The sequence below is a fragment of the Panthera pardus genome, unplaced genomic scaffold, assembly GCF_024362965.1.
Source record: "Panthera pardus isolate Hobbes unplaced genomic scaffold, ASM2436296v1 HiC_scaffold_13, whole genome shotgun sequence".
NCBI classification, from domain to species: Eukaryota; Metazoa; Chordata; class Mammalia; order Carnivora; family Felidae; genus Panthera; species Panthera pardus.
In genome coordinates, this window is record NW_026526688.1 from 33,318,227 (window position 1) to 33,329,528 (window position 11,302).

The following is an 11,302-nucleotide window of genomic DNA, read 5'->3' on the forward strand; positions in this document are numbered from 1 at the left end:
TTAAATTTAAAAACACTTCTTTGCCTGCATCAGAGAAAAAAAATTTTTTTCCCGAGTGGAACATCTTTATTTTTGATATTATTTTTCCCTAAATAAAACACAAAAAGTATAAGTCTATGTCAACCAGATCAAGAATTAGTACTGCAGAAAAGGTGTGTGTCTGTGTGTGTGTGTGTGTGTGTGTGTGTGTGTATTTGCGTTTGAACCAGACCCGTGCATCTGAGACCGGATATTTTTTGTTAGGTCTGTTAATGATCTCAGTGCTCTTCTGGATACATTGTTATAAATGCCACCAGTTTCTTTGTGTCCCAACTCCAAGAAACAAGTTACGACTCCATTATGGTCCCTCTCTCTTGGAGGTTCTCAGTTTTGGTTCGGGATCGAAACAGCTGGATACTGAAGACTTTTATCCCACCAATCTTGCTCTTTGATCTGATGCTTTAGTTTTCATTTGAAAGACACAAATTTAAAATTTTGAAAGGAAGATGGGGCTAAATATTTTGACAGCTGAAAACGTTTTTGGCGATTATGTTTTCCCAGTGATCACCCTCAGGGAAATAAGAAGAAATGCAGGTCACTTATAGTCCCCCAAATACCCTACTGTAGGAAAAGAAAGGGTCAGGTCGTGGAGATTTCACTTCGAAATGACAGGACACCATGCAATCGACTATGTTTCCAATATGACCTTTATTGAGGAAGTACTGCTGTGACGTTTAACATCAATCAACGAAAGGTTGCAAACTGTGCATGTCAACGAGGTTCTCCCATGAACAAAAGTCCATTTTAAATGCACCAGTGAGGTAAACATAATTATTCATATATAGCTTTCTTAAGGCTAAGAGAGTTCTGTGTTTCATTTATTATTTTTGGCTCAGTTGGTTCTTTGCATAATACATCTCAAAACATCCCCCCCCCCCGAGTGCCCCCCTTCCAACAGCTTAGGAAATTGGCCAATTCCCCAGGAACGTACAATGTCATGCATTTGAATCACCCAAAGACTGAGGAGGGAGCACCCTGAGCTTGCATGCAGTTCCCTCGTATTGCACAAAGTAAAATACAATGTCTGGAGCCCCCATGGGAGAACCCGTTCTGTTTTGAAGCTGTCAATCACATGCATATTAAAATTGTCATATGGCTTAACCTTTTGCAATGGACCCAAATCCTAGTCACTCTGGGTGACTTCCTTTACTATGGCGTGTGAAGTGACCTTCTCTACCTTTTTGGTAGACACTAGCTTCTCCTCAAAGGTCTCTTCATGCTCTTCGACCTTTTGAGTGACGGTTACAGATTTAGTGATGTATTTGGTAGCACCATCGCCCCCCTCACTGGTGATTTTTTCTATCTTTTTGGTCACCACCACTTTCTCCTCACTTCGGTCTGCCCCCTTCTTTTCCTCCGCCGGGCTCAAGTCTAGCCCATTGGTGACAACCCCTTTCTCCTCTTCTCCCCCACTGCCTTTCTCCTTAGTTTCCTGCTCTCCCTCCTTTCCTTCCACCTCCCCATTTACTGCTATGTCCTCCTTCCTGGATTCCTTGGAAGCCTTATCGCTGCCTTCCTCCTCACTCCCTCCCTCCTCTTCTGCTTTCTCCTTCTCTTTCTCCTTCTCCTTCTCCTGTGGCTGCGGCTTCTCCTCTTTGGCATCTTTCTCCAAGCTCACCTTTACTGACTTGCTGACCTCCTCCACCATCTCCTCCTTGACCGGGGACTCCGCCTTCTTCTTCTCTGGCACGTCCTTTGGCTTCTCCTCCTTCTTCTCCACCTTCTCTTCCTTGGGAGATTCCTTTGCTGCTTCTTTCTTTTCTTCCTCTACTTTCTCCTCTTCCTTTTTCTGTTCGACTTTCTCGGCTCCAGCTTCCGCTTTCGGCTTCACCTCTTCCACTGGGGATTTTGGCACGGGAGACTTGGCTTTCTCTGGCTTCTCTGCCTTGGCTTCTGCTACCGGCTCCTCCTTGGGAGCCACTTCTTCACGCTTCTCTCCAGGTTTCTTTTCTTCCTTAGCTTCAGCTTCCTCTCCTTCACCTTCGGCCTCTGTCTCTCCTTCTTCTTCCTGTTCACCTTCCTCTTTTTCACTGGAACCCTCCTTCTCGGATCCTCCTTCTTCGGCTTGGTCTGATTTAGCGCCCTCCTCTTCCTCCTCTTCTTCCTCTTGGCCTTCCTCTTCCTCCTTTTCTCCTTCCTCCTCTTCTTTAAGTTCAGGCGCAGCCGCTTTCACTGGCGACTTTTTGGTAGCTACGACTTCTTCTTCAGCTTGTTCCTCTTCCTTTCCCACTGCCTCTTCTTCCTTCTCTTCTTTCATGGACACAGCCAATTCCTCTGTAATGGCTGTCAGGGCATCTTCCATTTCTGATTTCTCATCTTCCACTTTGGTTTCCTCTATGATCTCCTCCACAAATTTGTGTTGGACCTTTAACTTAGGAGCCTCTACCTTGGTTTTCTGAATCTTGCTGGATATTGTGACTGAGGGCGGTCGGTGTGTATACAGCGGCCCAGTGATGCTTCCTGCAAATGTGCTAAATCTGGTCTCTTCACCCTCCAGGAGTTTTCTAAGGACCGAATCAGAAAAGACGAGACATTAAGTAAAACCTCAGCGGGCCTTCTGAGTGTCATTATGTTATGGGTAACGCAGCAGATACCTTTCAACAAACAGAATCACGTACATAAGAGGTTCTGTCAAGCCAGTGTGATACCTGCTATCATTTCATATCATACCTGCTATCTGTGTCATATCCAGAGATTCTCATGGGCCATCAGCCAATCACCTGCTGCAGTAACTAACTGACCACACCCAAGAGTCCACTAACGCACTCGGCCGCCAAATCTCAGGTCTGCCGCAGTCTATCTGCTGCACCGTGAATATGCTGGAAAGCTCCCTCGTGGCCAAGAAGGCCTCAGTGACCTTCTTGAGCACTTGGACTTCCAGGATGTACACTAAATTTCTTTTAGCGAACATAATGTTCAACGTATCTATAAAACCTTTTAGTGTACGTCAGAATTTAGGCTACATATACATACGCTAATATGGGAATATCAAGTTATAAATTGGCCTGCAATTTTAATCATAAAGTGTCTATTTAGTATAGTCACTCAGCTTTCCTGAAAAGAGAGATAGCTCTGAATACTATTTATTCCTGTCATGTTGTGATGATGACCTTCTTGGTAGTAGAAAAAGTGTTTAGTCAAGGATTTTCTCCTATGAACTTAGTTAACCATAACGTGGCATCACATAGCAGACCTATAATCTCTTTTCTTTTCTCTTTCTCTGGTTGTATATCTAGGTTTGTACATGTAAATATAAATAAAATAGAATACATATATATATATATATATATTCTCTCCTTCTTCCTCTCTATAATTCTATCTAATATATTCTATCTAATCTATATATATCCTTTCAATCTATAGCTGTTCTCAGCCAGATGATGGCAATAGTAAGCTGTAAGAGAGAAACAGAGAAATTCAATGTCCTGATATTTGTCCTTGACATTATAAAGTCAAAAGCTGAAGCCACCATATGAAATACTAACATCCAAAATGCCATTTTTGTTTCAAACATTTGGAAAACAGTTTTCACTAAAATAAAAAAAAAAATAAGCATAAGCACTGAATTAATCGGCGCTCTTCCTCATTTTATTTAAATACTTATTTCAACTAATGTTCATTCTTTTAAAGCTGTGTAAAAAGTGGTAAATTTCCAATTCCTTAGATTTTTTTTTAATTAATAAAGAAAACCAGGCACTAATTTAAAATCCCCGAAACCTGCTTGCTTTAACTTAAGTGGTGGGGGTTCGGCCAAACAGCCTCCGCAGTGCGGTTAGTGTTTCCGCCCCATCCGTCGTGAGCACGGTACCTGTACGCAGCGATCTCGATATCCAGAGCCATCTTGACGTTGAGGAGGTCCTGATATTCACGCAAATGACGAGCCATTTCCCACTTTGTGCCCCGAAGCTCATTTTCCAACTGCTGGATGGTGTCCTGAAATAGACACAGCCAGGGATTCATTCGTCCAATAGCAACTTCTTTCGCACTTACCACCCCTCCCCCCACTTCCCTCCAGCTCTGTAAACCCTGTAGCTCTCAGCCCCTTAAGAGAAAAACAGCAACAACAAACCAACTAAGGAATTACCAAATAAATGAACAAACAAGATCAGTTAGACAATAAGAGATTTCCTGGGCACATCATGCACCGAGACCGGTGGACCTAGAACTCGTCTCAGCAGGAAACAAACATGCTTGGGGGAAACCCCACGGCTGACTGAGCCCTTCTCATCTGAACCTTTTGGGCTGAAAGGCAATTTTAAGAGTTCTGATGGCGGCTGGGAAAGTTGAGAATATATGCGTTGCTGCACAAGCTGTCCTAAAGTTGCTGCTTTATCAACTGCCCGCATGTGTATCTTCTACTTTAAAACTAGAGCTCGCGAAGGAAAAACGCGTTTAGAAAAAGGTCGGGGCTCTTAGGGGCTGGAGATGGTGGGTGGAGGAGGAGTGGAGAAGGGGTGGGGAGGGGCGAGGACGCTTTGCGGATCTAACTTGGGTCTGCGTCGCGCGCGCGCACTGGCCAGCGGCCGCCAGGGAGCGCGGCGGGGAGCGCGACGGAGAGCGCGCCGGGTCGCGTGCCTGAGTGTCGGGGGCGCGCGGCGCTGGCGCTGGCGCAGGCTGGCCGCGCAGCCGCGTTTCTTACCTGGTAGCTGCTGAGGTCGTGGTTATGGCGCTCCTCGATGTCGCTGAGCTGCCGCTCCAGGGACTCCTTGGTGCCGCGCACTGACTCGAGCTCGATACTCTTGGACTGCAGCTGGCGCCGGTACTCGGCGATCTCTTCCTTGGCGGAGCGGATGGCCTCCTTGTTTTGCTCGGCCGCCTCGGTGAGCTTGGCGTAGCGGCACTTAAACCACTCTTCGGCCTGGTGCATGTTCTGGTCGGAGTGGCATTCGAGCTGCGAGCGGATCTCCTTCAGCGCCGACGAGATGTCTGTCTTCAGGTAGTCTTTGCGCTCCACCGTGATGTGCGACGCCTGGATCTGGGCCAGCAGGTCGGCCACCTCCTCCTCGTGATTGCTCCGCAGGAAGGCCACCTCATCCTGCAGCGACTGCACCTTCTTGTCCAGCTCCACCTTGACCAGCGACGCCTCCTCGATGTCTTTGCGCAGCGCGCGGATGGCCGCCTCGGTGTCGTCGCGCAGCCGTGCCTCCTCTTCGAAGCGCTCCTTGAGCCGGTGGATGTCTTCCTCCAGGTGATCCGAGTCCAGCTGTACCTGAGCCTTCTCGTGATTCACCAGCTCGAGGGTGGCGCGCAGCTCGCGGATCTCCTGGTCGTACGCGTCGCCCAGCTGGGCGTGCGAGGCCTGCTTCTGCCGCAGCGCCTGGATCTCCGCCTCGATCTCCTTGTTCTGCTGCTCCAGGTAGTGCACCTTCTCGATGTAGCCGGCGAAGCGGTCGTTCAGCCCCTGCAGCTGCTCCTTCTCGTTGGAACGGGACAGCTTGTAGTCGCCGCCCGGCCCGGAGCCGCCGTTGAGCAGCGACGAGGACTGGCTGAAGTCGAGGCTGCTCTCGGCCGAGCTGAGCATAGCCGAGCTGTAGGTGAGGCGCGGGCCAAGCGCGCTGCGCTTGTAGGAGGAGGACACGGTGCTGGGCGAGCCGCGGGACCACGACTGCGAGCGGAAGCCGCTGGACGGGGAGCCACTGACGCGGCTGAAGCTCGAGCGGGTCTCGGTGACCCGCCGGTAGGCGGACGGGTTGCCCAGCGAGTCCAGTGTGTAGCTCATCTTGGAGGCCTCGGGGCGTGTGGCTGTCACAGCGTTCTGCTGGTCTCGCCGCAGCCCATTTATAGCCGCGGCGGCTGGTCCCGGGCCAGGGCCCCGCCCCGTGGAGGCGGCGGCCGAGGAGGCGGGGACTGCGGGCACCGGGCCGGGGGAGACGAGGGGGGTAAAGACAGCCTAGCGGTGATTCAGCGCCCGCTCCACGTGGGCCCACGCCGCATCGGACCCCGGACTTTGCTGCCCGGTCCGCGGCCCCTCCCCCAACTCTCCTCTAGGTCCCAGACCACTTGTCGCCCTTCAGGCCCCCTTTTTTCCATTTCTCTTAGCCTTCGGGTTGCATTTTACACCCTCGGTGCGAGTATTCACCCAACGCCCTTTCTTTGTCTAGTCACTCTTCTGCCATTCGGACAGCTCTTCTCCCGACCCCCTGGCCACCTTGTTCTTTCCTCATACCCACGGCTTTCTCTTCCTTTGCCCTTTCTCCATTACTTTTTTCTTTCCCCGTCTTCTGTGATGAATCGCTTCCCCTTCTTTTGGGCATCTCTTCGCTTTCCCACTTTAAGCCTTCTTAAGTCCCATTCACTCTGCCCTTCTCTCCGAGCCCTTTCCTCCTGGACCTTTTTTCTTCCCATCCTTTTCTTCTCCCCTTCTCTTTCCTCCCCTCCTCCTGCATTCTTCCCCTCCCCCAGCCTCATTTCCCCTCGCCTCCCTCCCCTTCCCCCACTCCTCCTTTTAAAGCAGCCCGAGATGAGCGCAGGCCCCGAGTTGGGCCTAGAAGAAAAAAACAAAAAGACTTTGAAGAACAGTCGGCCTGAAGGCTTCGGGAAGGGGACAAAGAGGATGGGCCTGGGTAGTTATTTGTATTAAAGGTGGGATATGGCGCTACATCCCGCTTAACGTTTGGGGGACGTCCGCAGCTTCCGCGGGGGCAGAAGGTAAGGCGCTTGTGCTCGCTATGGCGCCGGCAGCACCAAGGACAGCGCCCAGGCCGGCGAGCCGGGAGACTCCGCTGCCCGGGGGGCTTATCGCCCAGCGTTGCCTGTCGGGTTGGCGGGGGTTTGTTTCCCCCACTTATCCCCGAGTCAGTACAATTAAAGCCTGTTTGTAGTGAGTGACTCTGTTTGCAGGGGCCAAGCTGGAATTGAACACTAAGATTTCTCTGCAATGCAGAGTTGGCACAATGAACCGATTGCAGATTTTGAAAACAACTAGAATTCATTAAAGTCAGGTAACAGAAATAATATACATGTAGCCCCGTTTGGGTTTTCTAACATAGGATAGGTGCAAGAAATCAAGAGAAGCAGGGACTGAAATTTGAAGGTCAAATATTCTTTGGAAAGGGGAATTTGAAATCTGCTGAGGTGAAAAGTCCAGGGGAATATAGTTTGTGATAAGTTTGAACACAGACAATTGCTGCGTCATCATTCTGTTCAGTACTCCCTGTGTGTAACTGCCATGACTGAAAAGCACCTGGATTAATTTAAAATTAATTTAAAAGTTGCCAAACAGATTCACCACAACCTTGAATAAAACCAGATGTTTTCCCCTCCATATAAAATGTAATATATTTCCCCATTTAGATATTGATTGACTTGGAATAGATTTTACATATCTTTAAACATGTTTATTTAAGCAAGGAATATAGATAGACTTCTTGCTGTCTGGGGTGCTGCTACCTGGTAAAATGCCCCCTTATTTTGCCTAGTGCTTTGGGGTAATTCAGGGCAAAAAAGTTCCAAATCCTGCAAGACAAAGTGAAGAGAAGAATGTTAAGAGTAATGACTGAGTTTGCTGGGGCCATGGGCACAAGTGATTGCATGTGAAATGCTATGGCTGCACAGAAATCACTGCTTGTGAAAAGCAGGCATCCCAGAATTAAATATTTTCCTTTCACAGCGTGCTTTCTCTAGGTCTTGTTTTCTTAAATGACGTGGTCATGCCAATCAGTGAGTTTCTAGAGGTTTTTATCTTTATTTTTTATTTTTATGAGATCTCTTGGCCCATTTGTATTTTAAAATAGAAGGGGTTAATTTAGGGAGTTACTTTTAGCTCATTAATGTAAAACTGCGGCATTGCAGGCTGGTGGGGGAAGGATGTTCTAGTTTGCTGAGTGACAGGTTATCTTTCAGTCCAGGAGAGCCCCAAGTCTCAAGCTATTGGGAAAGACAGATGACAGAGTGAGGGGACTGACTTGTGAATACTGGGAAAAAAAAAAGGAGGAATTTTCTAGTTTCCGATGGATAAATAAAGGAAAAGAGAAAGAAAATTCTCTGCCCTTCTGTAAAGTCCTGCCAATCTCTAGGTTAGAAAGATGACATCAGATAAGGCCAGATGCTAATTATGCAATAATTATGCCTTAGTTACTTCTTACTTTCTGCTTTTATTAAAAAATATAAAAACCCTTGGGAGTTTCATGTTGCATATATGCTAAAAGGACCTTCTGCAGTGACAGCAAATGGTTAACAGGCTGGCTGCTGCCCGTTAGTTTTCTTCAGGGTTTTAAAAATGCGATGACTCTGCAGAGAGACATTTACAAGGAAACACATGTCTGACTTCACAATTAGCCTGCTTTGCCTTGTATCTGAACTAGCGCAGAAATTGTTAAGCGTCCAACTGGTTACAGAAGGAGGAAAGCGTTGCGTACAAACAAAACACCGGCCAGTGACTCAGGCTAAATCCAGTTTGTGACTATAGCTTAAAATTGTAACTTCTGTGTGACGTTCAGCGTGGCCACAACAGGATAACACAGAGAATTATATCAGTCACCTTATTAAGGGAAAAAAAGTTCCCATGGCTTTAAAAATGATTGGTCCAATTTCACATTTACTGAAATGTATTTTATATTAGACCCTTTACTTTAATCACTCTTTCTGAAGGTGACTTGAAGGTTATGCTCATCAGTGAATTTAGTATAAAAACTTTTTAAAGGAAGCTATAGCATTCATTGTTTCCCTACTTTGTCTCATATTAAAAAAAAATTTTTTTTAATGTTTTTATTTATTTTTGAGACAGAGAGAGACAGAGCATGAGCAGGGGAGGGGCAGAGAGAGAGAGGGAGACACAGAATCCGAAGCAGGCTCCAGGCTTCGAGCTGTCAGCCCAGAGCCTGACGTGGGGCTGGAACTCACGGACTGTGAGATGATGACCTGAGCTGAAGTCAGACGCTTGACCGACTGAGCCACCCAGGTGCCCCATCTCATATTTTTAAAGAACATTTACTACCCTAATGTTGTTCATAGAAAGAGATGTAAAGTTTTGCATTTTTTTTGCCCTAATGACATTAAGGCTATGGGATCTTCTGAAAATATTAACAAGACAAAATTAGCATACGGATTTATCGGAATCTATGATACTCTTATAATTTATCCTAGACAGGGAAGTGACAGATATGATTTAGATGCAAGGCCTTTTTACTGAAATGGTCTCTAGCTTGTTGTATCACAGGCTACAGTTTTGAATCACTTCATAGGGAAATACAGAGCATGCTGTGTTCTTTCAGTAGGTAAAGTGCAGAGATTAACTTTGTAGTTAAGAGCTATCGGGAAGTCCCATCTCATGATGATGGGAAAAATCTCTTTTGCATAAGGGGTTTGTTCACTAGGAAAAAAAAAAAAAACTAAGGTAAGAAAAGTGAGAAGTTGAGCGTTTTCTTCCTTCTCCCCATATTTCCTTACATTTAAAAGAACACTTTTTGGTACAGAAATGCAAGGAGGATGGGAAGTAGGAATGGAAGAGCGAGCGCAATGTCCTGGATGGAAGCATCTGGCACAATGGTAGGCTGACTCCATCTAAGATGAGATGATCTGTACTTCCAATGTACTGTGCTGTCTTGAACTTGATCCTTTTGCCTGGGGTCGGATTTTAGAACTTACGATGAATAATTGTTTATAAATTATTCTTTTCTAATTGTTTAAGGCGTTGCTGATGTAGGAAGGTAGGGACTGAGTCCCCTGGAGGGACAACATAAGGCAAATGAAAACGGCAATACTTCTTTCTGCTTGAGCCTTGGGATGTCAAACTCTAGAAGCAGCTCTGACTTTTGGGCTTGTTTACTTACTTCAGACGTCGAAAGCAAAATAAAAAGTCTCCTCAAGGGAAGGAGGCTGTTAATTGTCAGGAAAATTGGGATGTATGTGTCTCTATGGTCTTTAATGAAAACAAGTCCATCTGAACCACAGTGGCCTTTTTCTAACATTAGACCCTGAAATGGTGTTTGCTTCCCTTGCCAAGTATTGTGATTCATTCGATATTGCCTTACATATCTGTCAGTGACTGTGTTTATGTGAAAAGTTAATTGAAGTATTAAGAAATTAAAAACACTTTACATTTTTGTATTGTTCCAAATATCAGTTTTGAAACGCATCTGGAAATTTCATGTTTTATGGGGGAAACATTTAGCTTCAGCTTTCACATAGCTGGCTGATTTTTTTTTTTTTTTTTTTTTTTTGCTGTGTAATGCCTTCACCCCACCACCGAGAATCAGCCCTGTAGAAGCCAGAGGAGGAGGACTTAGAATTTTAAAAAGTATTTAAGATACCCTTGGTAAAAGTGATTCTAAAAATAAAGTTCAGTAGACGCATAATAAGACTGTATTAATTTTCAGCACGGTCTTAATCGGACCCGTTGGCTTTACCTGCAAAGCGGCAGATCTTGATAGCATGCACTTGACTTTTTCAAACCCTGCATTGCACGTAACTTTGCATCAGTGCAGCCATGTAATATTTATGGCATATTTTATCGCAAGCTTACCAAGGCCTGACTTAGCAGGAGACATAATTCTTTTATTAGAAACTCTTAATTAAAATGAGTTTTGTAAAACTAGAACAGATCAATGATCTATTATCTTTGGACCAAATTTCTGAGCAGAGCTGAACCCAGGGGTATAAAACAAAGTCAGCAGGATGCCCCACCTGATAATTAAGTATCATCGTCCCAGGACTGGTTCTTCCTTCACAATTTCAGTGATTCTCAAAAGCAGTGTTCTTTAATAAGCCTCACAAAATGGGCACACTGTCGTAGCTCTCTTTACCGAGATTGCAAAGAGCATCATATATTTTAGAATACTTTTACTCACCTTTTTAGGTCAAAGTTAACATATACTTAAGTGTAGAAATCTACAAAGTGTAGAGAAGCATTAAGTGTTTTCTGGTAGCTTTTTTTACTGTAACTTAAATATCAAGAGGATCTTTCTGTTCATATAATCCCATGCCCTGCTTTGTAAAATAAATATATCAGAATATGTAATTTGCTATCTTAGAGAAAGGAATCCGGTGTTAATATGCCAGGCAACTTGGGTTCCAAATATTTGATTTTCATTTTCCTCTTAAAAAAACACTTTTAAGGGCCCTGTAGAGCAAGAATGATAATGTAATAACAACTAATAAAATAATAGTAAAATAAATAGTAATGATAATGGATCAGTAAAATAATAGAAATGATAATGGATCAGGACTGTCGGATTGGGTCTGAGGACTAATTTCTGTCTCTTTCTCTCTGTCTGCCTTTCTCTGTCCTTGCTGGTTGAGAGGAGTGTCATCGTGATGTTGAAGG

The 11,302-nt window shown here is 45.5% G+C and overlaps 1 protein-coding gene across 1 annotated transcript; it reads right to left on the minus strand.

Annotated features, from left to right (window-relative positions):
- Nucleotides 1-668: 668 nt before the first annotated feature.
- NEFM (neurofilament medium chain) lies at nucleotides 669-5,832 on the minus strand. The gene is made up of 3 exons (XM_019466916.2): nucleotides 4,679-5,832; nucleotides 3,848-3,972; nucleotides 669-2,543 (listed from the first exon to the last, which is right to left on the minus strand). Exons 1-3 carry the CDS (start codon nucleotides 5,756-5,758, stop codon nucleotides 1,163-1,165), a joined length of 2,586 nt encoding a protein of 861 aa, XP_019322461.1. The 5' UTR covers nucleotides 5,759-5,832; the 3' UTR covers nucleotides 669-1,162.
- Nucleotides 5,833-11,302: the final 5,470 nt, after the last annotated feature.

Excerpts from the sequence above, each read along its gene's own strand:
- NEFM (XM_019466916.2), bottom strand. The coding sequence starts at position 5,758 with ATGAGCTACACACTGGACTCGCTGGGCAACCCGTCCGCCTACCGGCGG. Across the intron at positions 3,973-4,678 it reads ACGACCTCAGCAGCTACCAG|GACACCATCCAGCAGTTGGA; the intron begins GTAAGAAACGCG and ends TGTCTATTTCAG. Across the intron at positions 2,544-3,847 it reads ATCGAGATCGCTGCGTACAG|AAAACTCCTGGAGGGTGAAG; the intron begins GTACCGTGCTCA and ends TTCGGTCCTTAG.